This window comes from Chamaea fasciata, unplaced genomic scaffold (assembly GCF_029207755.1).
Source record: "Chamaea fasciata isolate MVZ Bird 193981 ecotype frontalis unplaced genomic scaffold, bChaFas1.0.hap1 SCAF_2, whole genome shotgun sequence".
Taxonomy (NCBI): Eukaryota; Metazoa; Chordata; class Aves; order Passeriformes; family Sylviidae; genus Chamaea; species Chamaea fasciata.
The window spans coordinates 107621567-107649433 of record NW_027094087.1 but is presented as its reverse complement, the minus strand read 5'-3'; the positions used below and the strand labels follow the sequence as shown (position 1 = coordinate 107649433).

General features: G+C 36.0%; 1 protein-coding gene across 1 annotated transcript in view; it reads left to right on the top strand.

Annotated features, from left to right (window-relative positions):
• CFAP47 (cilia and flagella associated protein 47) overlaps window positions 1-27867 on the top strand; it is a 263998-nt gene that overhangs the window by 149285 nt on the left and 86846 nt on the right. The window contains exon 51 of the mRNA XM_066176999.1: window positions 12444-12541. Coding sequence (XP_066033096.1) covers window positions 12444-12541 — 98 coding nt within the window. The remainder of the gene's footprint in view (window positions 1-12443; window positions 12542-27867) is intronic.

Genomic DNA, 27867 nt, shown 5'->3' with positions numbered 1-27867 from the left:
CTACTGTAAATATGGCAGACAATATCCATGAAATTAATGAAGGGTTGGTTTTATTAGCATGGAATTTCGTGAACATAAAGATCTTCTACTTGAAGATTAATGGAATTTTACATCATAGTTTCTTTTTATTACTGAAGACATAAACTGTTCACACAACTCTACAATATGATTTCTGAAATCTAATTAAAATCTGCCCACTTCATCATTGTGCTCGGATGCTGTTTCATATAAGTGATTTTGTATTTTATGTATGTACATAGAAAGAAACATAATTTTCCTAAAATGACCTAGGCTCTCAGCAGAAATCCTCTTATTACCTCTTTCAGGGAAGACTCTTTTTTTTTTTTTTTAATCCCAGAAAAAATGTTTCCTTTTCTATGTGTGTGACCTTGTTTTGTGTTGTGCCTTCCCATAGGAGAATAAGATGAAATGCCTACTCTGTGACAGAGCTTAGAATGAAAAGTTATCCAAATCCCAATGAACTTGAAAGGGTCATTTTAAAGTAAAGGGGTTATACCAAAAAAGAAAAATAGACACTTGTCAGTTTTCATGCCTTTGCATTTGCCTAGCTGTGTTCCTATGAAACACAGCAGTAAGTGTTAGGGTTGATACGGTTGTATTAGGGTTGATAAAATTTTGATTAATTTGATATTTTTAGCAAACACCCAGTATTTTGGAAAGAAATATTTTTGATCTGTAAAAACGGAATATTTTTTTTCTAATAATATTAGCCAGGAATCACACATTGGAGTGCATAATTTTTGAAATTCTGGGCTATATTCACGTAGGAAATAGGCATTCTTAGCCTTAATATTTAGCACGTTTTTAAGAGGAAACTGCATACACTGAGCCTGCCTGAGTATGGTAGAGAATTTAAAAGTGAACCCTGTCTGCAAGTGACCTGCCTTCTCACTGAAGTCTCATGTAGGTTCTTGTAATAAAATCAAATTTAACTCAAATTAAAGGTTCAGTTAAAAATTCATGTATATTCAAGGAAATGATGTCAATTTAGTTTCCTGGTAGCTAGAAGGGGTAAAATCTTTGACTACTAATTACATTCTATAATAAAAATGAAGATACGTTGTACTCAGCATTTCTTGGATCCTCTTGGTATTTTTTTTTGAAAGTGCTGAATTGCAAGCTGGGGGATATAAAACTTTTAGGAAAATAGTGCAATTGATTTTACACTTGCAAGGGAAATTCTATAATTCAGTTTATTGAATGGTATTTGTCAAGGGAAAGGCTCGTGCTCCTTGTATGTGCTGCAATTTATGAGAGCAGTTATTTGCTTTTGTGACACAGCACTAGTAAAAATTGGGTTCACTTTGTCTTCAGTAAGCTTATTTATAATATGTTATGTTGATTATAATAAAATAAGGCTTGGAATTTCACAATAAAGAACATAAAGTATATTTCACCCCAGCATATCACACCTGCAGGATGGTTAAGGACCTTTAACAGGTCTTTGCTACTAAGACTTAAAATTAAAAAGCTATTGCAACAACTAATTGCTGTGTTAGTGAGCAGACTTCTGCAACTCAAGAATACCTGCTTTTCTGCAGTCTTTTTGTATTTTTTCGACTGCTAGCCTTGTTACAGGTCATTGTGTTTAACTAATATACTCTGTGTAATCTATGTTTCAGCAGGGTACAATCATATTTCATTCAATAACTTGTGTACAATTGAAACAAAAGCTGAAAACAAGAAATAATTACACATTGGTATGGTTTTTTTCAGTAGAAGATTTTTTACCAGTCCTAAAGTCATACTAATTTTGTATTTGATTTTTTCTGGCTACAGTTTTTTGATGTCAAGTGTTCTATTTTAAAGAGTTATTAACAGCCCAAACATTAAATTTATGAATATATTTTATGCAGTAAAACATCATCCATTTATATAAAAAGGAGAAATCCCCAAACTCTGAGCAATTATGTTTCCTCTGAAGAAATATAACTATTAAATGCATATATTTATAAGCTATTTTATATGTTTCATTTTCATTCTGACGTGGAACAGGAAAACACTTTGGTATCATTTTAAGCAACTTCCAGTCTGAATATAACTTTACCTACTGTGCCAAGGCTATATCAGCTGTGACTGTGTGTGCATGACTTCTGAGCTGGCTTTTGCCATTTCACACATGTTAAAATATTTGTGTGACACAGCTACCCAAGCTGTTCACCTGGCAAGTGATTTCCTCACATAAGTCACAGTTCTCACATTCTTAAAATGTGCAGCACTATGCAAAACCTGGCCAGTGAATGCTGTTCCTGCCAAGAGGCAGAATAAAAATTTCTAGGTTATTTTACCATATCTTTTTTAAAAATTTTTTCAAGTAATTGGCATTGGTGGCATGAGGTATCTTTCCCTTCTGTTCCCTTTCCCATTCTTTCCTTTGTTACGTGATTTTATAGTGGGTTTTTGTCTATCCTTCAGTGTTACTGATGATTTTCCTAACCTTCCAGAGAGCCTACAGGAAAATTTAAAAATCCTTTTTCCCATGGTCACCCTTACCTTTATATACCAGCATAATAGCATATTTTTTATGAGAGCAAAATTTTTCCGGTTTTCATATCTGAGATCTTATAAGTTGATAGCCAGAAACAAGGTTCTTTCTGGATTTTCCTGTTACCTTTGGGTTTTTCCAAAGTTAAGACATAGGTAGACAAAGATAGAAAAAAGGTGTAAGTAGAAATAAAGGCAGATATGGCAAATGGAGAAAAACAGTAGTCCTTTAGGAAAAAGCAGTAGTCCTTGGGGAAAAAAACCTCTTATTTTAAGTAGTTTTAAAAGTTGTATGAAGTAAGAGGAAGCAGGCAGGGTTAGTAGATAATTTGAGGTCATTAACACAGTCTTAACTCTGTTAATGAAGTATCACAATTCAATTTATGTGGGCTAAAGATTATGGCTCTGAATTAGGGTGTTTTCAGACCTTTTGTGGAATATGAGTGGTCTTTTACATATAACTTGGTAGAAGTAACTTGTTTCCTTGAGGATTTTGACAGCCATTCCTCTAGAATATTTTTCAAAGTTATTTACTAATAAAGACTTAATGACCTGGGTAATCTTAGTTCTTCTTCACCCTCACCACTGTAAGTTTCAACTGATACTTTTTGTATGCTTTAAAGTCCACCATTTGTTACTCCCTCCATCAGAGAGGTCACTCCTAGTAGCAACCTTTTGGGCATGTAAAAATTGTGAGCATTTTCTTTCCTCAAAAATATTCTCTAAGGATAATAAAATATTTATTAAGCAATAGTTGTTTTCTGAAATTCAAATTCTTATTGGTTGTACAAGTTTTTCTGTGATTTCGTGTCTTTTCATAGTTGCCTAACTTTGTTTTTTTTTTTTTTTGTTTTTTTTTTTTTTTTTTTTTTTTTACTTTGCTTCTTGAGCTATTCTTGTCTCTTTGCCCTTTGGAATTATTTCCTTATTCAACTCTTAGACTAGATTATTCTAAGTATCTCCTCCACTTAACCTCAGCTTCTTTCTTTGCCATGTCTTTGAATTAAGGTAATTATAATAACTAAATAACTGTGAGTCTTAAAGCAAATATCATTTATCTTCAAATTACAAGTTAAACACTACTTTAAAAATGTTAGTATTCTAAACAATCATTTCACTATATAATCTCCAATTATATCAAATTTATGCTGAGTGAAAAATTCTAGTTCTTCCTGGCTATTCAGACATCTAAAACCACAGTGCAGTAACTGAAAAAGTGTCTTCCCACAAATTACCACAAAGGTTCTGCTTGTGATGGCAGTCTGATTTTGATGTAACCACTTGAGACATGTTAATCATCACTAAGAATAATACAGCCAGGCAATTAAAGACAAAATAATGCCTTAAAGGGAGAGTTTTGAGAATCCCATGTGACGTAATATGTGTGAGGTGCGGGTTGCCCCCAAACATACAGACCATTGCACTTGAAACATACCAAATTTATTTTCAATGATCTATTCATGGCAGATTCCTTATGTAGTAGATTTTTAAATGTCTCTGCTGTCCCACCTCTTCAGTGAGTATTCAGTGGCTTATTTATTAAAGTCTGGGGTTCTTCTCAGTGTGTGGCTTTGTGGTCTTAGGAAGGCACAGTAAGAAATGTGATTGAGACATTAGACCTCCGTTGGTAAGGCTTGTGACAATCCTTTGAATTCATTCCCCCAGAATTTATTCCTCAAACTTTTACTAAGGGAAAATATTCCCTTCCCTGCCCCACTGCCCCCCACTCCTTCCCAAAGCCACCAGAGGTTTTGACTCCTGTTGCTACAATGTGCTGGATTTTTTTTCAGCATTTGAAATTTTCTTACTCTTTGCATACTTTGTGTTGACATATGTCACGCTTCCTGCAGAGCTCAAAAAAGGTGAGGGGACATGGGTCCTAATACCAAATATATTACTTGTTTTATTGTTGATTTTTTGTCTTTTGTTTTAGATCTATATTTACTAATGTCACAAGTGCTTGGATGACATACTGTCATGTGCTCTGAGTTTATTCCCATGCCACGATTTAATCAGAAAGAGTTTAACATGTTAGTAAGATCAGATCCTGATTTCTACCTCAGTGTGTACCAGCAGGTAGATCTTCTGTCTCCAATAAATAGACAGGCTGGGCTGTCCTGAAACATACATACCCTTGATAAATGTAGGACAAATGGAGAGTGAAAAAAAGCCCCTGTAGAAGATGAATAACTGTATTTTCCATGTTTACATTTTCATCACTCAACTGCAAGGGAGGAGGGAGAGCTGTGACATCATCATATTAAGGTACTGAGAGTTTATGAAGGACATCAAGAACATTCTGAGGTAAAGAGACATTTTCCATCTTCCACATCCCACGGACGTAGCAGATCTGCTGGATGATTTTTTTGAAGTTGTTACCTGGGAGATGGAGATGAGAAAGTCTCTATGGAGTAAAGGTGTCTAACTGAAAAATGATGTTAGAATATCCTGCTGTGGTGGTATTAATAGTATGGAAGACTGAGCTTCAGAAATGGAGGATTCCAACAGCATTAGTCTTCCATTTCCTTGAAATAAACTGTCTAGTGCTAAAATTCTCTCTTTCTCCTTACAGTTTTGAAGAAGTTTAGGGAAAAGGAATGTCTTTCATGGGCTAGTGGTATCTCAGTTTTCACCATAAGATGGTGATGTTCATTTGAAAAGATGGATTTGAAACCAGAATTTAAAAAAGAGTGATTCTGGATTTCTGCCTTTTAAAAGGTCAGACACTTATTCAGAGCTTTTTGTTGTACTAATCACAGAGAATTCCAAGGGCCAAAACAAAGTTTTGATTTTGCATTTTAAAAAATTGTTCTGATTTTCATTTCCAAATTTTCCTAAATGGAAGAGGCTCTGGAGATACAGTCCTTACCTAGTTTAGGACAAGTCTTGAAGAAAAGGAACCTTAATCCATCTTGCAGATTTTCCTTTTGTAGAATACCCTTCTTCACCAAGCCTACCAGTAGGTAATATATTAACTTGAAAATTCTGAATTGATTTAATATTAAATACATATTTACACATGAAAGCATCATAATTTAATTTTAAATTGCAGCATTTTGAAGGCATCACTTTCATACATCAGTTCCAATTCATATGTGCAAACGATTGCAATCTTCCGTCCTCAAAGTCACTTTAAGGACTGTCCCTCTGCATGACTTAGGCTGGATACAGAATGTAAGACACACTCTAAATTTATGGAAGTTGCTCCTGGGGAATTATAACATCATATCCTTTAAGAACAAGATTAATGACTGATGAATATTAAAATATTTTTTCAAGTAATGTTATATGGAATACATGAAATAAATATTCATCTAGGGTTAGAGTTTCTCAGATATGTTCATGTACATAAAATGGCAGCTGAGAGCAAAGTTTATCTTGCCATGTTACACAAAAGCATTTTTAAAAGCTGTACATATTGATTACTTTTATTGAAAAAGTATAACCCCTAGGTGAGAAAACTCATGAGCTCAAGCCTCAAGGTGAAACTGCTAAACTAATAACTCCCCCGGAAGAAGAAAGTGTAGAAGTGTTGCCTTTCCAAGGATACATTATTCCTCATGTAGCAAAAATGAATATAAATGTCTGACTTTTTGCATCATTTTGAGCTCTCAAGGTAATAGGGTTGCAACATTTTCTTACTGTGTTAATGTTTTACAGCTTCCCCCCATAAATCAAGGGCAGATTTTTTTATACTTTGGAGCTAAAAGTGAAAAGAGGTATCTTGAGCCAATTAAAACAAGATCTAACTTTTTTAGTGGAGTGATGGGTCTACCTATATAGAAAAATTGCAGGGTTTTCCTTCAGCATGTGAACCAATTAGATTTGTCCAGTGACACTGTCAAAAGTATCCACAGCCTTTTTATAAAGGGTTTACATGTCTTAGGACTGATTATTGCAATTAGTTTTGTATCTGGAATGAACTTGGAGGTTTATGGTGAGTCGGAAGAAATCCCGTAGAATTCTGTAAAAAATATTTTTCTAATTTAAATTCAATTTAAAATCTAAAATTGTCAATAATAGTTTGCAAAAGAAATGTCAGGTCTTTTTATAGTAATTCTTAGATGGTTAAGGCTAGTCCAGTTAGAAAAATAAGAAATGTAAATAATCATGGGCTTGGCAGCTAGCCTGTTTCACATGATTTATATGAAAATCATTTATTCTAAATCAAAAAGGCTTATTTTTGATTTTTCCTGCATTAGCTCTCTACATATTGAAAACTGTTACATGTTTATATATTGTAGGAAACTAGACAAAATGTCATTTTTAATTTATGTCTTCCATTCTGTAAAGTACAGCAGTATACCTATGAGGACAATATTAAGAATGCTCACTCAATGAGAATGTTCATAACTTCCAGCCTAGGTAGCTTTTTGGAGAATCAAGAAATCATGCTGTCTTATTTCTCTGCCTGTTATTCCAAAATAAACCCATACCCTTAAACATCCCTATCTAAGAGCGTTTTACTTAAGAATGGAATTGAATGTATTTTATTCTTTTTTTTTGCTATATTAACTCTGCAAATATTAGGTAAAACTGCTGTACAAAGAACTCCCATTAAATTTGAAAATATCACTTAAATTCACATTTTTCCTTAAATAATCGTATTTCTGATGCCAATAAAAGAAGTCAGTAAAATTATGAAGTATTTCAAATAAATTAATGTTATTTAGCAGTACAATTCAAATTTTCCCATTGTGTCCATATTACACACACCCCCCTCCCAAAGACCCTGGAATTCTACAATTTTCGGGCCAGCAAGGCAAATCTTCATCATCAGTGATGTGTCATTCAAGTGACTGAGGGACAGCTGTGTCTCAATCAGGAGAGAAGCATCTTTTCTGTTTATAACTGACAGCACATTTAATGGCTGGTGTAGCAGGCATAGGATGAAGAGTAAATTTTGTGAAAGGGGACAGAGAGATCAGAAATTTCAGCCTGTGGCTGATATAGTAATAAGGTATTCTTATCCAAGTGAGTAGAAAGGAGTATCTTGTGATTAGAAGGAAGAGGATTTCAGAATTGATAACTCTTCAGGACATGATACAAAATATAAGATTAAAATTCTGTGGCTTAAAATACTGATATGCTACGAAATATATTTATTACATTTTTTAAATTTTACAAATTTGTTACATTATTTAAAATTGCACAATAAACGAAGAGATCAGGCAAAGGAGAAACAGTTTATTTTCATCACTGAAGAGAAGTAAGGCAAGGCACCAGACTGATTCGATTACAAAAAGATATTCAGCTCAGGAAGAAATGACTTTGTTATATCATGTAAGCTGGAATAAGGTTTGGAAAGGAAGTTTGAGGTTTTAACCTGAAATTTTGGTAAAGGTTCAAATTTAATTTTCATGTAAATTGTAATTTAGTAGTCCTGTGTTTTAAATACAGAACTGTCTGTTCACAAATGTAATTACTGTAGATAAATACTAGTTGAAGAAATTAACTTGTTATTAAGGAATGGATACAGAAATATACCTTTTTTTTTTTTTTTTTTTTTTTTTTTTTTTTTTTTTTTTTGGTTCCCCCAGCTCAGGGTAACTACATGAAACAGAAATTACACAGCCTTCTGTGTTTCCAATGATTCTATAGTAAAACAAAAAGCTACAAAATAATCGGGGAAAGTTTTAAAAACTTAAAATTAGGAAGCTCTTTTACAGTGGTGCCAACTGAATATGCAGCAGCTAACATATGGAAGATGCTGGTTTGCACTAACCATTAGTGACAGATGCTTGACCCTAAATTGTCAGGGTGAAACCCTACTGACCAAAGGAGAGACTAACAGAGAAGGTGGTGGAGATTAAATATTGAAGTAGATGCATTTTTATGTTCAGAAGATTTGTGCTCGCTTCTCTCTAGTGGTGATTTCCATCTGAAGTACTGAGTAAAATTTGTTTTATTTATTTCATGAGATCTGACAAGATCATGACCTGGTGGTTGCATTAGGCAGGCTAAGGATTTTTATTTGTCATCGAAGGCCCAGAGTGAGGAGATAAGAGATCCAGGCCTAAAGTCAAATGGAGTTTATCTCACAAGACATCAAAGTGCAGTGCTCAGGCCCTAAGAAAAGACTTAAAATGCATTAAAAATGTCAATGGAAGTTTAGAAAAGCAGAGTGAAAAGGAAGAGTGCATACTTTTTTCTTTTCTGCCTGCTTTTGAAATGTGTGCAGAAAACAGAAACAGACAAATATAACTTTGTTCTGTGACTAGAGAGCAAGCCATGTCTGAGTTTCAGCCTGAATATATTGAGTTTATATCCACTGCCCCTGATTGTTGAGCCTTTCCCAGCATCTACTCTCTGGTGAAGTAAAATTCTTTGAAAAACTCTAACAAAAAAATGGTGAAAGAAATCCCCAAACTCCTCACCTTCTGCTCTGTACATTCCAAAATGAATTTCTAATACTGCACCTATCTTCAGCCATGCAAGTTATTTTTTGGGCTTGAATGCTGAGATAGAACTAAAGGAAATTCCAAAAGCATTTGCTGTTATTTTGATCTTTTTAAGGTATTTTATTTTTTCCAGGGAGCTTAAGCTTTATAGCTTTGGAAGTGACTTCTGAATATTCTTGAGAGTAAGAACTAGTTCCTGTCTTGTGGGTTGCCTTAGAAAGAGAAGAAATTTGGAGTAAAATTAGACTATAATTACATGGGGATGAGGATAATTCCAATAAATTGGCCTTGATGTAGCCTGTTCAAACACATCGTATGGGTAATTACATGAGCAGGGACTCACCGTTAAAGTAACTATTTGATATAAGGTTTTCAGCTAAGTGAGGATAAAGCACTGAGTTTTATGTTTTTAGCAATGCTAGTGGGCAGCAAACAACAATTCAGCTGCATTTTCACTGAGTAAAAGTTGACAGAACATCAAAAGTTTACACAACTTCAAGGCTTAATACTTTCTGCAGAGATTGCAGAAACTTTCAATCAAGGGTTCAGCTGCAAAAATAAAGAAGATGCTCCTTCAGCAGTGAATTTCCAGGTTCATACCATGGTTAAGAAAACTGTTTCCATGAAAGTATTTTAAAAGTTTTTAGGGAAATGCCAAGTGTTAGGCAATTTATATTATCATGGAAAATATTGAAATACGTGTAACATCATTGAAAAATACATACAAGGTATTCCTTCCCAAACATGATAGCTGTTTCCCAGAAAGGTAATCTGGAAGTACTGTAGCTTATTTAGGGTCTTCAGAAAAAACATTTGATTTTTCAGAATTGAGAAAAATTTAAAGAGAAATGAATCTAAACATTCAAATGCATGAAAAGTAGAAAAAAAAGAAATCAATAATTTCTAACATAAAAAAGGTTTTAATAGCTCAAAATACTTAAAGTTAAACCTAAAAAGAAAGCAACTTGACCTGAAAGCTTTGCTTTTGAGAAATATCAGAAATTAGAGTATTTTTTAAGCAAATTGAACAGAATAAATGAATTTGTATATTAAAGGAAGAAGAGAGAATGGAAGTAGATTACAAGTTTTATATTACTGCAGTTATGAAGAACAGAAATGTGATTCAGGGAAGTTAGGAATACAGAGGAAAAATGCGTGGTCAGAGAGAAAAAGAAGGCTCTAAGTGTATATGGAAAAATAACTTGGTTGCAGTATATATGAAACACTGGAAGGCTGAATATTGTAATGACAAGTAACGATGCAGGGTACTCTGTAAACCACATTTCCCTTCTTCACACAGCTGCTGATTTTGTCAAAGAATTCAAATTGTTTTGTGTGTTGTGGCTTCCCTCCCTTATTGTGATGCCTAATAATTTTCTTTGGAATATCTAAACAAATTCACATCTGTAATTTCTGAATTTGTGTGGGAGACATGTCTGAAAACTGGCGACACGTTCTCTGCATTTTCATTTCTCCATGTCCCAACCGGATGTAAGCAAGGAGCCACCTGCTGGTTTGCACCACCACCATTTAATACATGAGGTCCTTTTGAATCCACAGACTCGCAGAATCGTAGACTGGTTTGAGTTCGAAAGGACCTTAAAGGTTGTCTGGTTCCAACCTCTTTGCCGTGGACAGGGACACCTTTCATTGAACCAAAATTTTTGGTCAGACACTCTCTTGCAAAGGTGATTTTTTACTTTCTTCTTTATTAGTCTGCTCTGAAACATTTTCTGCTGAAACTTTAGTTTGGAAGAGTCTCTCTGACCATTCCCCTAAAAACAAGCTCTAGAGTTTAGAACTCCACTGTAATGAACACCAATGCAAAGAATTAATTTAGATTTTCTGCTGCAGCCTTTTCTTCCTTGAGCATTCCTTTTCCCACCCTGATCATCTCTCAGCCCTTCTGAGTTTGTCAGGCTACCAGCCTCAGATGTGTTTGAAAAGGTTGTGCTACTGCTTTTTTAAAATCCTTAGCAAGTTGTCACTTGAGGGTGAAGGTTTTTTTGGTGTGAGTGCTCTTGGAGGTTTGAGGAGAGGGTGGCAACCTTGTTAATTTTGTTTAAATAGAAGCTTATGCTCTTTTCTGTTTTCCTTAACTGCATGAATATTCGTTCATGAATGTGTTGCTGTACTTGAATAAATCCCTTTGTCCTGCAGTTTAATCACATGTCCTTAGTAAATGGAACTTTACTGTTGATGTTTTCCTCTTTTGTTTGCTACCTGAATTTCAGAGCTTTTCCTACATTTTGACTGCGTTCTTGAAAAACGTGATGTCCCAAGCTGTGGGTCCTCTTTAATTTTCTTTTGGTCTTTAATTAAGAACTTTTATTTCATCTTCCAAGGTAGTGTGTTCTGTTTTGGTGTAAGGTGATCCTCCCTCCTTGCAGAAGTTAACTGTCTTCTGTGTATTTTTTTTTTAAACTTTTGTAATTGATTAAACTCAGGGTCTTGTACATGCCAGAATCCTTTAATGGACATTCAGAAGATCTCTTTAGCTCAGTGATGCTAATTTTTATAGATTGTAAGACACTGAGGCTATTCCAGACAGCGTAAACCTGGAATTCTGGTGTTAAAACCCAGTAAATTGTATGTAAACTAAATTAGCTCAAAGAAGATGAGTAAGTTAATACAGAATGTATTTGGTGAAAATTGTTAGAAAATAATGCAAATAAATCCCGTCAGAAACAATTTTATTGGAAACAGGGTTTGGAAATAAAGTCTTGTATGTCGAATAAGGAACTGCAACAAGGAAAATGATGACTGAGATGAGCTGAGGTCACAGCAGAAGAGAAAATCAGTAGGAGCTCCCAGGACTAATGCTGTGGTAAAACAGGAGTGCTAATGGAGCTCTCTAGTATATAATTCAGGAAAGTGTGAGTAGGAGGATTAAGGCTATTTTCATCTCATACAATATACTGACAAACAGGAACAGTGCAAGTAGTTCTTGGGTATGCATTATTAAAAAGTGCTGAACAGCTCTTTATACATGAAAAAATCATGCCACATGAAATATTTGTGCTGTGAAAATCAGGCCTTATGGTAGAGATTTCAGACTTAATTTGTTTCATCTACCTGAATGAGATTGATGAGATAATTTTATTAACATTCATGACTGTGTTCTAAAAACAAGAAAATGCTAGATACAAAAAGTATTGCGTGAAAGCAACTAATTGTGATTTCCTGATATAAAATTACAAAAGTACTGTCAGTTTGCTATGAAGTTTCAGTTATAAATCAATGATATTTAAAACCCAGAAACAATGTGGTAGTCTAGGAAGCTAATTTGCCAAAGTGCTATTTCCATTCCATATTTGTGTATATATTAATTTTGTTACTATTTTAAATCCTGACAAGAAGGGATTAGATAATACAGTGTGTTGACAGTGATTAAATCAGTTCATGATTTTCTTTGTCTCAGTATGAACCGTGAGTGACATTTCTGCTGAAAGTTCAAAGTTCTCATTGATTTGAAGGCTGCTAGCATTGATCACCTCACAGGATAATTTGTAAGGCATTTTGGTTTTTCTAACATAGGAGGAAGTTCTACAAATTGCAAAGTGTGGTTCTCCCTGAAGATTTACAGCGCACCTGCAGCAGCAGAAAGGACAATAGATGTGGACTGTAAAGCTCTGGTAAGATTACTCTGAATGTCTAATTTTGTTCTACTGCATTTAGAAGAAAAATTTCATTTTTAGTGTTGTTCTGGCTGCTATCACAGAGGATTAATCAATTTTATTAAGTGACCTCACAATCATTTTTTAAGTCATAAAATTCAATACTTATTAAGATCTCATTTAAGCTTAGTGATATGAACTAAAATAAATGTTTGAATAAAAGTATCTTCTTTATTCTGTTGGAAAAATTACACTTTTATTCTGCTGACATCTGCTTTTAATTTTGGAACTCAAATAAGACTGAATTCTAAAAAAACTTCAGTTTATCTGTTGTCCACCACAGAATATGGCCCTTTTGGTTCTTTGCTTCTTCATGCATACCAAATTATTATTGTCATTTAAATTTCTTTAATCATTGGAATCTATTTAATCATGTTTGTATTACTAGATGAATACATACTGTCACTCTCAACAAAATTTAAATTATATTAGTCATACTAGAAGAACAATTGCATCATATTAAATAAGTATGCTTTAAATCACTTAACTATGTAAAGAGTAAATAATTTTTTAGTTTGTTTGCTCAATAAATTGTGAGTTTGTTTCCCACTGATTTGTAATTTTATTTGTCTTTGAATTATCATTAGTAAGGTGTTTGTTTTCAGAGCTAATATTTTTCCTAACTTCAGTAAATGGATTTTTGCTTTGTCATCTGGATATCCTCTGTTCTGCACGCATTGTAATAACAGGTAGTGGTAACACTTTATATGAGTAGAAATGACTGGTGTGGTATTTTTCTGCAGGAACATTTCTGCAAATAAAAATATGTGATGGAAGTGCTAGGGGAATACCCCTTCCAGTCACAGTTGCTGAGAAGGGAGAAGAATCTCCTCTGTTATTTTTACATGTGTTCAAATGGGGGAAAAATAGAAACTAGTAAGCACTTCTGAAAATATTTAAATATCATTGTTCATGTATGACTTCAGGTTTGTTCTTTGCGTGAAGTTCAATGTCCTGACTGTGTACTTCTGTAGGGAGGAGAAAGATAATGATGTTTTCAAAGTCTTGGTCTTGGATGAGTATGCTGGGAGGTGTCTGGTGCTAGTAAGAAACATGAAAGCTGGACTAAAAGAATTTGTGATTTGAGACCTTGAGAAGAGTAGTGTAGGTTTTTGTCCCACAGGTTCATGCATTGCCTTGTATCATTTTCTGATCTGAAAATTCTCTGAAGTCGTAAAAGGGAAATCTAGATTTGAAGTGCACTATTGACTCCTATTGTATGAGAAATTCTCAAGGTGCATTTGAACTCTTCCTATAAATTTTAATCAGATTCAGTGTGCAAACTTGAAAAAACCACATTAAAGTATGAAATACTTCAGCGATGTTCAAGGCACTGAAATTAGTGACCTTAAAATTTGAATTATTTCTTTAAAGGAAGATAAAGGATGTAAAGAAGTACCTATGCCTTTTCTTCAGATCTCTATGGAAAATGTAAATTTTTTTTATTGACAAATTTGGAAGATGACACGAATATTTCTGGCTAGAAAATAATAACGTGGTTACCATTATGGAGTTGTGATTGCTGAATTTACTGGTTACATGCCAGGCACTTAATTTTGGAATGTGAGAGTTTTCTGACTCTAATGTAAGGGCATGGGATTATCCTAGCTAATGTCTCAGTAGAACTGTCAGTGTGACACCAGGAAAGAGAACCAAACAGTTCTTTACTGCTGAAGAATGGTCAGACATGAACAGAAAGAAAATAATGCTGGTGGTACTGTTATTTAGAATGTGCACACACCTGGTTCTTGAAGGTTAAAAATGGTTTTGAAATACTGGAAAAAAATCAAAGAAATCTCCGAGAAGCATGAGGGACTGGAAAGCAAGCCCTGTCATATGAATGTTAAACAGCTTTATCAACTTCATTTGCCAAAGAAGAAATGAGATAATTTGCTGAAGAACATTTAGTGATATTGTCTCAGTTTGGCTGACCAACTTGCATCAACAGCTAACAGCCAAGAATTTACATCTGAATTATTTAATCTTCCATGGAATGTCTCAGTAATGAGAACAATAAAACATTGGATGATCTTACAGGTGAAAACTGTAGCCAGAGTTTTGTGAAGGTGAGAACTTGAAGTTTCTTCAAAAGCTGAAAAATATTTAAAAAGCATAGACACCAGGTACATCTGCTACATTAGTGAGTCAGATTTAATGAATACATTGATCTCTTTTTGACCGTAGAGACTTCTTCCTTCCTGGCTCTTGGAACAAAGAGGATTAGCCACATTTAATTTAAAATACTAATAAAGCTGCTTTTGTATGGTAGTTATAGCTGAATCTCATCATTGAATGTGATACAAATTCATTCTCAGCATGTCAAAAGTACTGTTCTGTCTAACACTAGTGATCAGACTTCTCAAACATCCAAAATTGGCTGCAGCAGACGAAAAGTTGGCAGGATGGAGATGTTAAATGAGCCAGGTGTAGCATCTTGCTGTTCTTTATGGTGGCCACGGTGGCCACCAGCCTGCAGGCAGTGAGGGAGGGCCTGGGGAGCTGAGGGCTGGGGGACACCCCAGGAACAGCGTGGGATCATCTTGGCACATGTCAGAATCAGAATCATTAGGTTGGGAGAGACCTCCAGGATCATCAAGTCCAACCCAACCCTAACCTCAACTAAACCATGGCACCAAGTGCCACACCTAGTCTTTTCTTAAACACATCCAGAGATGGTGACTCCACCACCTCCTCAGGCAGACCATTCCAATACTTTATTCCTCTTTCTGTAAAAAACTTTTTCCTGATGTCCTATTATAGTCGATATTTCCTTGCAGATTCCAATTTTGTGTTTGAGGTTTGGAAATGCTTTAGGTTGACTCAGCCTTTTGTACTTCATACATGGACTTCCATCTGTAATGCAATGCCTGTGCCAGGGTGACAGCTCCCACCACATGAAAGGGGGAGGTTGGAGGTGTCAGGATTCAGGCTGAGTCTCTGACTCTGTGCAACTTCTGACCCTGATGGATGGCCTGAGGAACTGGCCATCAGTTGATGCTGCTCCTCTGTTGAAGAGTACAGAGAATTCTGAAGAAACAAGTTCTACCTGGCAACACCATACAATTGTCTGTAGCTCACATCTTGGTGCCAGCATAGAGCTACTCTCCTGTTTTCAGTGCATAAAATCAGATAAAAGGAAATACCACAGTTAGGTCTGTACTGTCCCCCACTGAACTCATGCACTGTGTTGCCATCCTCGTTTAATTTGCTCAGAATTTTCTGTGCTAAGTACTATTGCATGTGCTTTCATCTATTTTTGGCATAATGCTTAATTCTGATTAGATTAGTGATATTGAATTGGATTTTCCCGTTACCTTTAGTTTGCTTTGTTACGTCCATGTCTGAACATCCTTAAGGTGAAAAATTTCAATATCAAAGCATATCTGCAGATATGTATCTGAAAGACTTAGAGATAATTTGGTTTAATTTAAGTGTTTAATAAAATATCTTAAATTTGCATTTCTGCATTGTTAAGACCCATCTCACTTCATACTGTTTTTGGATGTGTTTTTTCTCTCAACCTAAAATTCAAAGTGGAGATTGATTACTTGAATGAATCAAGCCCAGTTTTATGCTGCTCAAGTTTTGTTAAAATGCTTTTGACCTGTTATAGCTAAAATCATTTAAGCTTGTACTCTGCCATTAACCAGATTATGATTAAGGTGGTTTATAGAAATAAAAGTATTGAATAAGTCAATATTGAAAGCCATAAGCCATATTTTAAAATTCATTAATTTTTAGCTCTAGTCATTTTTTTTAAATCACTGTATATCAGTAAAAGAAATACCTTTGTTTGAATAGAAGAAGTTATCTAACTGGAAATTTAGAGCAAAATCCTATTGTAGTCCTTACTTTTCAGTAGAGTGTGGATTTCTGGTTGGGCACTGGCACAGGCTTTCCAGGTCACAGCACCAGCCTGACAGAGTTCAAGAAGTGTTTGGACAATGCTCTCAGGCTCATGGGGTGACTTTTGGGGTCACCCTGTGCAGGGCAAGGAGTTGAACTTGATTGTTCTTCATGGGTCCCTTCCATCTCTGCACATCCTATGAGTCTGTGAAATGGATTTCAGTGAAGACCTAAGAACTGACCCATAAATTAAAGGAAGTAAAGGAAATAACCCTACTGAAGTGGAGAGAGAGAGTATCCAGCTGCAGGTTTATTTTATGTGTATATTAAAATAGATAATTAGAGAAGCCTGGAAAGGTTGTAAGGATATATTCCAGCTGTGAAGGATGCCTAAAGCTTTGTAAATGGGGGGACTTTTACAGGTGTGTCAAGGACGAACCTGTATTTCAGAGGAGGGATATTATCAAGTGTTGGTAGTACTGAAATAACCCAGTCAGTCTTGGTGCTGCTTATAATGAACACCTCCAATTTTACCTTACAACTTCATCAGTCACTGCCCAGATTCAAACTCCTTTTTTTTTGCCATAATGAAAGAAACCAATCTAAATTTTAAGAATATTTTTCTTTTTTCAGTATTCTCTGTCTTTCAGTCATTAAATACTCCATCAATTTCCCCACAGTCATTAAATAACTCTGTCAATTCTTTTTCATCTACATGTAGAAACATTTCCATAGCACTCTCCTGGAATTAATTTCCAGTAAAGAAGTTTGAGATTTGTGAAGCACCATTTCTATCATTTTAGAAAATCATCATGTTTTGAACTTCATGATGTAAGGGAGAGTGATGTTGGACACTTTTCAGCTTTGGCTTTCCTTCCCCCAGTGCAAATTTCATGTTGCATTTCACCCTGACAAAGATCATCAACTCTATTAAAAGAGATCAGCTGAAAAGTAGTTCAGGGAAAAAGGGAAAAAGTATGCTCTGTGATCCTATTCCGCTCAGGAATTTATTCATTTTTCTCTTATGAAAGTATTAACATATTTTTATTTAATTTTGTCTTGTCTAGACCAGCCTGTGGCAGTCTAATAAATCACAAAAGCAAAGGAAGAAACTTGTAAGAGTGGGGGTGGTGTAGGATGCAGAAGTGTATTTTCAAATGTATATTTTACTTTTAAAAAATCCTGAAGTATCTTTGAATCATTCTATGGGTTTTACTCAGTTAGTGACATCTAGATAGCAGAGGCTGGATCAGACTGCTGTTCATTAGTAGCTGACAGCTTTTCAAATTCATTATGGATTCTATAATTCTATGGATTGCCTGCACAAACCTCATCAAGTTCAAAAGGCCAAGAGCAAGATCCTGCACCTGGCTCAGGGCAATCCCAAGCACAAATACAGGCCGGGCTAATCATGGATTGAGAGCAGCTCTGAGGAGAAGGACGTGGAGGTGTTGATGAATGAGACCCAGCTGTGAGCGTCTGCAGCCCACAAAGCCAAATGTGTCCTGGGCTGCATCAAGGGGGCAGTAGGTCCAGGGAGGGGATTCTGCCCCTCTGCTCTGCTGAGCCCCACCTGCAGTGCTGAGTCCAGCTCCAGGGTCCCCAAAACAGGAACAGTATGAATGTGTTGGAGAGAGTCCACAGTAGGCCATGAAGATGATCCAAGGGCTGGAGAACCTCCCCTGTGAGGACAGGGAGAGCTGGGGTTTGAGCAGCCTTCCAGTACCTAACGGGAGATACGGGAGAGATGGAGAGGAACTTATGACAAGGGCACGTAGTGGTTAGTCAAGGAGTAATGACTGTAAACTGAGAGAGAATAGGTTTAGATCAGATGTAAGGAAAAGATTCTTTACTGTGAGGGTGGTGAGGCCCTGCCCAGAGAAGCTGTGGCTGCCACATCCCTGGAAGTGTCCAAGGCCAGGCTGGATGGGGTTTTGAGCAACTTGGTCTGGTGGAAGGTGTCCTTGCCCATGGCAGAGGGGTTGGAATGAGATGATCTTTTATGTTCTGTCCAACGCAAACAATTCTGTGATAACTCCTTAAAGTCATCTCATACTGAAATGATTCTGCCTTCTAATGGGTTTTAAAGTTGTAGATCAAATTTTCACCTTTGCCAACTCTGTGATGTGTTTCTTCTCATAGGCTTCACTGGGTCAAGGAATAGTTCCCCACAAAAACCTTGGCAGGTCTTTAGAATCTGGGAATCATGTTTTGTGGACCGCAGAAGTAGAACCCATCAGTGGGAGATGGCATTCTGTTTTAAACCGACAGTTGTTTTACAGAGAGGTACAACAGGAAGAAATCTCAGAAAATATGTGTTAATTTTGCCCGTGACATGCATCTTTCCAGCACCTTTCCTTCTTCTGTTTAATTGCTTGAAGGGAACTCAAAAGAAAACATGCATCGGTGTTAAACTGTCAGTACACAGAAATAGTGTGTTTTTAGGCTGTCCCTCCTGATTGCCCTCACTCACTGCTCCTTCATCTGAATCACACAGTCCTGGAGTGAATGAAATCTGTATTTTGGGTGTAATTTAATTGGAGAATATCTTCCATGTGCTCATCTAATGTTCTTCAACCACAGATGGATTTTTAACTTCATGGGAGCAAAGCAGAATCACTCACAAGCAAAACATTGATGGGCATTACATGGTGTGGAGGCTGAGTCCTCACACTGCTTTGTTCTGTTCTCCTTCTGTGTCTCACTGCCAGCTGATATGAACACATCACAGCCCCCAAATCTTTGTAACCCATCCTATTAAAAAAATACTGCATCGTGTTCATTCTAGCAGGAGCTTGTATTTTGTGGTAACTGCATTATGTCAATTCACAGGTATAATGCAGAGTTCTTGTCACAAGTCACACTAGTCTTAGAGCAGAACCAGCTTGGAATCTAAATTACGTGTCAGTGTTTCCCTTATTAAGGTTTTCATTGTTTATTTAAAAGTAAAACAGACATAATCAATAACGTTTTGTAATTATGTAACTTGGCAGTTGAAGACAGTGACACACTGTTCTCATAGCTGTGGTATATTATTTTTTCATAAATCCTAAGCAAAACTGTAGTCTGAATATTGTTATATATGTTATATATGGCTGATACTTGGATCATGTTCTCAGAAATCGAGTAACCTGGAGTTATGAATCATGCCCGAGGATTTTTTAATTTCTATCATATGCTTTCATGACAATTGATAGTATAAAAAGTAAAAGAACCATGGCAACATGGTTGGTGGTAGGAAAAACAAATTTGAGAAGGTAGTCATTATTAATCACTCTAACTAAAAGCAGTTTGGCAAATAATTCATACCAGAACATATTTGTATAGCTCATTAAAAAAAAAAAACACGAAAATTATTAGAAGTAAAAAAATGTGAGTGATTTTTTTTGGATAAATATTTAGCTGCTCCCAACCCCCTTCTCCTGTCCCTACCGATGAATATTCAGTTCTTTGATATAAGAGCAGGGAGCTAATGTAGATGACAAAATGACATCTGAGCTGTCATTAACTGCTATGGAACAAAAATGTGAGGCTAGATCTAAAGCAAGTAATTAAAGGGGATGTTTCATTTGGGCAAGTGGTCATATCTATCTATAACATAGCTGTTATGTGAAGAAAGAGAATGGCCCTGAATAATGAAACTACCAATTCCCTGTGTCCATAACTGCTGTTGCTCCCCTGGAGCTCAGCAATTGAAACAAGAGGGTTTTTTTCCTCAACCATTAAACACAGCAAGTCCATGGAAAAAGTTCTTTTTAAGAAAAATTTGCCCAATGATGGCCTGGAGTACAGATTGAAGTAAGTAGTAAAGTAACATTATTGAAAGGAAAATGTAATGTTTGAACTCTGTTCCCTGTCATTCTATCAGTCCTAGGAACTTAAGTTAGATTTTTGGCTCAGGACAAAACATGATTGTATGTACACTTTGAAGGTTGGGTGGGGTTTTTTTATGTTTCTGTTTGGGCTTGCTTTTTGATGGTTTTTCATTTTGATTTTTTAAAATAAATAAATAACAGTGAGAGAAACATGAAAGAGAACAGTGAGAATTTCTCAAAAAAATGTAGTTAAGTGTAATTTTTCCAGCTATGTTTGGAGGCTCTTAAAAGTGACCTTCTGTGATTTTTTCTGCAGAAGTATAACCTTTAAACCTGTCCTGCCATTTTTCAGAGCTGCCAAGAAAACTGGTGCTACTGCACTTTTTTCCCCCTCAGTGATTAATGTGACTTGGTGAGAAATCTCTGTTCTCCTTGTGTCAGATGAAGGAATAGGAAGAAGGGATCTTTATTATTCATTCAATTTCTGTGAAGGTTATCCATCTGTATAACAGAAAGCTCTATCTTTAAGACTGTTTTGGCAGAGGTACTACCACAAAAATGTAAGAATTTGTCCTGTTTCTCCAAAATAGTATTGCTCTGTTCCCATGATCAGAATACAACTTAAAAATTCTGGCGTGAAAGTCAAATAGATTTTTATAATATCAAATATATAAAATAATTTTTATGCAAATAAAATGATATTTTAGCAAATAAATTTTTTCTGCATCTCTAGAACATGGGTTAAAGCAGATAGTTGTTCTTTTCTGCTAGCTTTCTATGGACAGTATGCACAGCTTCTGAAACAGCCAGTGATAATTAAATTAGATCATTACAATAAGCAACAAGTTAATCTACACATACAAATATTCATAACATCTGAATCAGGAACTTCAAGTAAGTACATAAAGCTAGTTGAGTAAGGATTTGATTTGAAAACAGGTGCTGTGTTGAAGTTTGAAAAATGCCATTAACTCAGGAATTACTTGGTTTAATTTACACAGTTTTCTGGATGTTTTTACTTTAGTCTACAGCCCTACCTATTTTAGATGGTTTGGTCTATTGAAAAAGTAATTGAGATTTTTCCTCTTCTATTTAAATCAGAATAGAGAATGACTGTGTAAATGTTACAATCTCTGACACTTGCTTAAGTCACCACCCTCAGCAGAAAGGAGGGCCCAGTGTCTGTTACTGTCTGAAGAATTTTCTCCAGCCTTCTAAAAATGAATTTGCTTCTTGATTTGAATTCCTGGTGTAAACGTAAATGAAAATCGTTCTCACTGGAATCTTAGAAGACTAAAGAAAAGCTAAAGTCTCAGTGATCATAGAGACTACCTTACTTGAAAATGCAGACCTATCTGTATAAAAATAACTCACCTCAAGGCCACAAATTTGATTTCCTGCAGCAAATATTTCTACTGAACAAATTCAAGCTAAAGCTGTTTGAGAAAATGGGGAGTAAAAATTAACACTACTCATTTCACGTAGAGGGAGGTAGTGAATATTTACTCAGCAATCATTTATATATTTCTATGGGATTTAGAAAGGATAAATTAAAAAGAATTTTAACAGTGCAAAGGAACAATCTGTGAAAGCAGGAAATTTCAAGTCAAATTAAAGTTTATTTTATGTTCATTTCTCATTTATTAAATAACACTTTCAGTCATTATGAGTTGTTTGTACATTGGTACATATTTTTAGTTCTAAATGCAGAGAAAGCAACCATACTTTTAATTTTATCAATTGATAATTATTAATATCTTCAACCATTGAAAACACTGTGCAAATTTACAATTAAAACTTTTGTTACTGTATTTTACTTTGGTGTTTACTTTTATTTCCTAATTTGTAACAGTATTACAGAGGCGTAACTTGGGCTGATAAATTCAGGTCCATTATCTCAAACTGTTTAGAAATATTAACTCCTGTAGTTACTCTGCCTTGCAAATATTTTAATAGATTTATTCAGATTGCATGTAGAGGTCAAGAAAGAAGGTGATCCTTAAATTTTGATGTAAAGTGTCTGAAAGGTTGTTAGTTACTGCTTTAAGCACTTACTCATTAGCAGTTGTCTATTTCATGGAGAAAATTCTAAGTGTATATCACTGGTTCACTGTGTCAAGAGACTTTTTAATCCATATACTTGAAAAAAAGTATTTTCTGTCTTGAGAGGAAATATCTAATATGTGAGCTCCAAGCAGGATCTGTACAGCAGGCGATAAGCCAGAGGGGAAGGTCTGTTTCCAACAGTGAATTATTAGTTTCTGCTTTAATAAAACCAAAGCCTGCAAGGGATTGTGTTTGGTGTCCACATAAGCGTGGAGACAATAGTTTTGGCTTTTCTCTGCCAAATCTGTCTTTTTTCTCTCTCTCTCTCAAGTCCTTTAGAACCACATGAGTCCCCCAAAACTGGTAATGTATCTCTGAAACGTTGCTCACCCACACTTCCACAAGATTGGTTCTTGTGAGTTGAAACTTGTGCTGCTGTTGCTGTTTGTAAAGGCTCCCAGAGCACTCACACACTGCTGCTGAGCCCTTCGTGGTGCTTTTAGAGGGTCACTGGCACAGGGTTGCTGTTCACATGCAGATCTAAGTGGAGGCAGGGTATTCCCATTGTTCCAACCTTCAAATTGTCTTGGTTTTGGCAGTCTAGAAATATGAATGCAGCAGATCTGCTCTGTGTGAGCCCTACACAGCAGAATGGGGCTGTAGGATGAATATAGCAATTTAAAAGCTCTTCATTGATACTTACCCAAGTTTTGAAGGTGAAACCTCAGGCGATAGCTTTTATTCCATAAAAGTTAAAGGATGAAATAATGGCTCATGTGGATATGCCAAAAAAAAAGTATATTTCAGGTAATTGTAGTAGCAATTCTTTCCTTCACAAGGTGATCTGCCAGGTGGTCAAAACTGAGCAGGCAGAAATGTGGAGAAATCAGTATTTAAAGGGCTTTACACTGTCACTCCATGATGCATGGAGTCATGATAATCTAAAAAACACTTTCTTCAATATCTTCCCCATATAGACAGACAGGTTTCTTTCTGATTGAGGGCAGAAGTAGTCGGGTTGCACAGACCCAGGGAAGTGCAAGTGTGGGCCTTGGTTCAGACTGCTCTAATTTTTGCTTTTTAAGAGGTTCTAGAAAGAGATACCATCCATAAAAAAATAATGTATAGATGCTAATATTATTAATAAACCCTGGGATGTAGTGAGCTTGCATTACTTTTGTAGAGTAACTGCTAAGGAACTGTGTGGGACAGACTGCAGATACCTCTAGCATTTCACACACAGAAGTCAATATAAATGCAGCATTTATTGTTTCATGTGATGCAGTAATCTGTGAGCAAACCTCAAGGGCTTAAAAGTTAACTTTTCTTGGAACAACAGCTAGTAATAAGGCTGTTTTCAAAGTTTATCTGATCTTATGAGTCATAGTAAGGAAAAGAATAAGATAACTCTTACAGAGATTGTTCCTTTTGATTTATATATAATTCTGTTTTCAGAAAAACTATGAACATTTAAGAAGCTCTTTTCATATTATAACACTGTCTGGCTCCTGAGACTGCAAAGATGTGCCAAAAATAAAAGTTAGATTTAAAGAATGCAAGTGTCTAGAATCTAGGAGTGAAAGATTTTATCAGAGGAATTTTACTCCAAGAAAATTCAGGAGAAAAAGTTTTTCTCAGCAGAAACCCTGAAAATTTCATCTTTGTATTAGAATTATCTCTACCTCTACATGTTTTGTCCCAGTGATAATTATGATCTTTTAAATTGTGAAGAAATGCTTCCTTAAAAATCTATTTTGAGACCTACAGACTGAGAGAGTCACAGTAGGTGCAAGATCTAAGACAGTAAAATTAATTAGCATTTTACCTCCACTGATTGAGTAACTTGATGGTAGGTGGTGTAGCTGAGATGTAAATTACCTCATTAGTATGGTCATAAAAATTCAATAAAATGAGATATTATTGGAGTTGGTTACTACTTTTACAGTAAAGAAATACTTTTAGTTATCTCATACCAGCATGAGCTGTGAGTAGAGGCACACAGCAGAATATTTTTTTCCACATTTAGCAGGAGTCTTTAAAGTTGGTGGAAATAGTGTAATAACTCGTCCTGCTGCTGTTCTAACTTTGGGTTCTGATAAGTGGTTGTAAGTTTGTTTTTATCAAGTATTTCTGAAAGTCTTTCAAGCACTGGAACATGGGCAGTGCTGGTCATTGCCTTTTCCTAGTCAGTTCTGAGCGAGCTGATATTCAGCATTTCACTGACACAGACTTTGTCGTGTTTATAGTTGCATGTCAGATGGAGATTTCTAACGTCATCACATCAAATTTTCAATCCAGGACAGTTGGATCTAAATATGAATCCAGTAGTAAAGTAATAGGCTAATTAGATTAGAATAAGTTCCTGGAAGTAGTTCTGTGGTTTCAGTTACTGACTTTATAAATGTGCAGAAATCATCAGCATTCACCAAGCATTCCAGAGTATGTTCTAGTCTATTGGATTTGTGAATTTATGACATTATTGTGACTTTATGTAGCACTTGAAAACAAATCAGTGAGACCAGCAGAAAATAATTACAGCTACGTGTTGTAGCATTATATGGGCAGATACAATTAGTTCAGGAATTAAACCTTGAAGTGCTGTAGACATTCAGAGTCCAGGCATAATAGTGCAGTTCTGTGGTAAATAAGGGAATGACACAGATTTACTTAAACATTTAACGTGAATTACATTCAAAAAAAGATCTCTGAGAGTAAGATTTAGTCTAGATCAGAGGGAAATTATTGAAAAATACAGGTTTTGCAAACTGTCTACCTGATATATCAGAAGCAATTTGGAAATTGAATATATCCTAGATTTTGCATCTCCTTAACTTGCCTGAAAGGAAGGGTCGCAAATGCTGATTTTCGCTATTTTGAGCTGATTTTGGGCAGGTACCTCTGTGTGATGACATGCTTGTAGAAGAGTTTGCATATTACTACTCCATGAGACATAACTGACTTTGAAAATGCAGTAGTCACTGATATCTCTCTTAACTTCATTATCTAAGAACAGGACATTTCCCACTGGGGAATGTTGCACTTTCTAGTGCTTTTTATTGAGTGATACTGACTTTAAGTATTTTGTTCTGGTGTTGTGGATATGACAGTCTCTGAAGGAGAAAGGACAGTCTGAAAAACAAGAGAAATGTCGGTTTTTGAGAGATGCACCCTGGATTTACATCACCAAAAATAGTCCTATCACCCAAGGAGTGTAAAAATATCTATTGATTTGATTCAAACTGTTTTCCATCATTGGCACCTCATATATTGTGTGCATGCATCTGCACAGCAAAGTGACCCGTAAAAATGATGAATAGGAGCTGTATTGAAATCTGTCACTTGCTGAGTCATGCTTTCCAAAAATGTTGATGACAAAGTAGGTGTAAATGATTTTCCTGTGAAATCCTCTGAAGAATAATTTGGTCCTTTGTTTCATTAATTCAGTGTCAGATATCAGAAGCAGCCCATCTTTCTGCAGTCCTGAAAGCCAAAGGTGTCCTCTCTGCATCAGCAGCAGCGTGGGCAGCAGGTGAGGGAGGGGATTCTGTCCCTCTGCTCTGCTCTGCTCTGCTCTGCTCTGCTCTGCTCTGGTGAGAGCCTGCAGTGCCACATCCAGCTCTGGGGTCCCCAGCACAGGAAGGACATGGACCTCTGGGAACAAGCCCAGAGGAGACCACCAGGATGATTAGAGGGAGCAACTCTCCAAGAGGAAGGGCTAGGAGAATTGGGATTGTTCAGCCTGGAGTAGAGAAGGCTGCAAGGTGACCTAATTGTGGCCTTCCAGTACCTGAAATGAGCCTCCAGGAAGGACAGAGAGAAACTTTCTACAAGAGTATGCAGTGACAGGACAAGGGAGAATGGCCTCAAACTGACAGAGAGTAGATTTAGTTTGGATATTAGGGGGAAGTTTCTTACTGTGGGTATGGTGAGCCCCTGGGACAGGTTCCCTGGAGAAACTGGATGTCCCATCCTTGGAAGTGTTCAAGGCCAGGATGGATGGAGCTCTGAGCAATCTGGTCTGGTGGAAGGTGTCCCTGCCCATGGAACAAGATGATCTTCAAGGTCTCTTCCAACCCAAAAAATTCTGTGACTCTGTGATCTCCTTCCCCATTGATTCTGGTAATGGAAAAGATTGACTTCTACATTTTTAGTAGGGCTGTCAAACCCAACTGAGCTTTGATAAGCCGGGTTACTGTATGAGGTGATTTAGACAACTGAGCTGATCACTGGAAGTGATCAGCCAATCTTCAGTATAGCTGCTGGCAAAAAGTAGCTGTAGTTAGTAATTTCTTCTTCTAACACTGCTGGATCTGAGAAGGAAATCTGCCTGTGATTTCAGGAGTATGGACAGTTATTGAGCTTCAGTCTCCATGGATGCAGAGGTGTCCTTGATTTCAAATTCAAAAAAGTATTCATTAAGATGTGAGCATAGTTATTACTTTCTCAGTTGTGGGAATTTGGGATGTTAATTTTACTTTTAGTCAGTCTGTATCCCCTTGTCAGATATGCTCCTTATAATTATCTTAAAATAGCACTTCACTTAGCATTCAACTAATCTTTGATACAACTTTTTCAATATATCTTTACTATCTATCTTACTTTTCTATCTATCTTTTATCTTTGGATGGAAATCCAAGTATGTGCATATTATTTAGTTCATTAGTTTTCCTATATGTGTATAAATTATTGTAGTATCAGTTTGGTGTGGGTTATGGTATCTTTTGGTGGAGCTGAGGACATTATAAAAAGATTCAGTTATAAAATGTAATGCTTTTTTCAGTCTCTTCCTTTTCTTCCATTCAAGAAATTTTTTTTTTTGTAATCATCTCTTTCAAAACATTGTTTTCCCAGTTTGTTTGCTTGGTACAATATGTAGGCCCCATTAAGAGGTTAACAGTGTAGTAATTTTTAGTCAGAGAGCTTAGAATTATTGTAATAACTTATGAACTAATCATTGCTGTATTCTGTTTCAGGGCATTATTACTTAGGCACTAATGCACATTTCAGCTAAAAGAAATTCAATTCGGTGTGATTTTTCTATGCAAATTTATATGTAAATTTAAACCTGGAACTCACTGCCCTATGAGATTCTGATATTAAATGTCCTATGCAATTTTTTTTCCTTCTAGTTAATTTCCTGTACTGCAATAGTAATAAGAATGGATTCCTTGCTAAGCAAGATTTACAAATATATAATTTGCTTAAGGTGTTTAGTCCTAAATTTCAAGCAGTTCAATTTGCTGTTCTGGTAGACTTCACTGCTGATGAATAGTTGGTGCCTTTTTGAAGGCTGATATTTTGTAAGGCAAAATATGCCAAGTAAAATGGGAAAATACAGTATCAGGCGAATAGCAATGCTGTGGTTCTATAGCCTCATAACCCTACATGGAAAGGAGAGGGTGTTCTTGGCAATTCATTTGCATCTCAGAGAGAAAAACAAACAAGCAAACAAACAAACCAACCAAAAAGGGAGCTTGTACAGTGAGGGAGATGGTTCACCTCACAAAAATCTTCTCCACTGACTTAGGAGTGAGAAGGAAGCCTGAAGGATTCAGCCCCTCCGGACAGAGGAGTTCA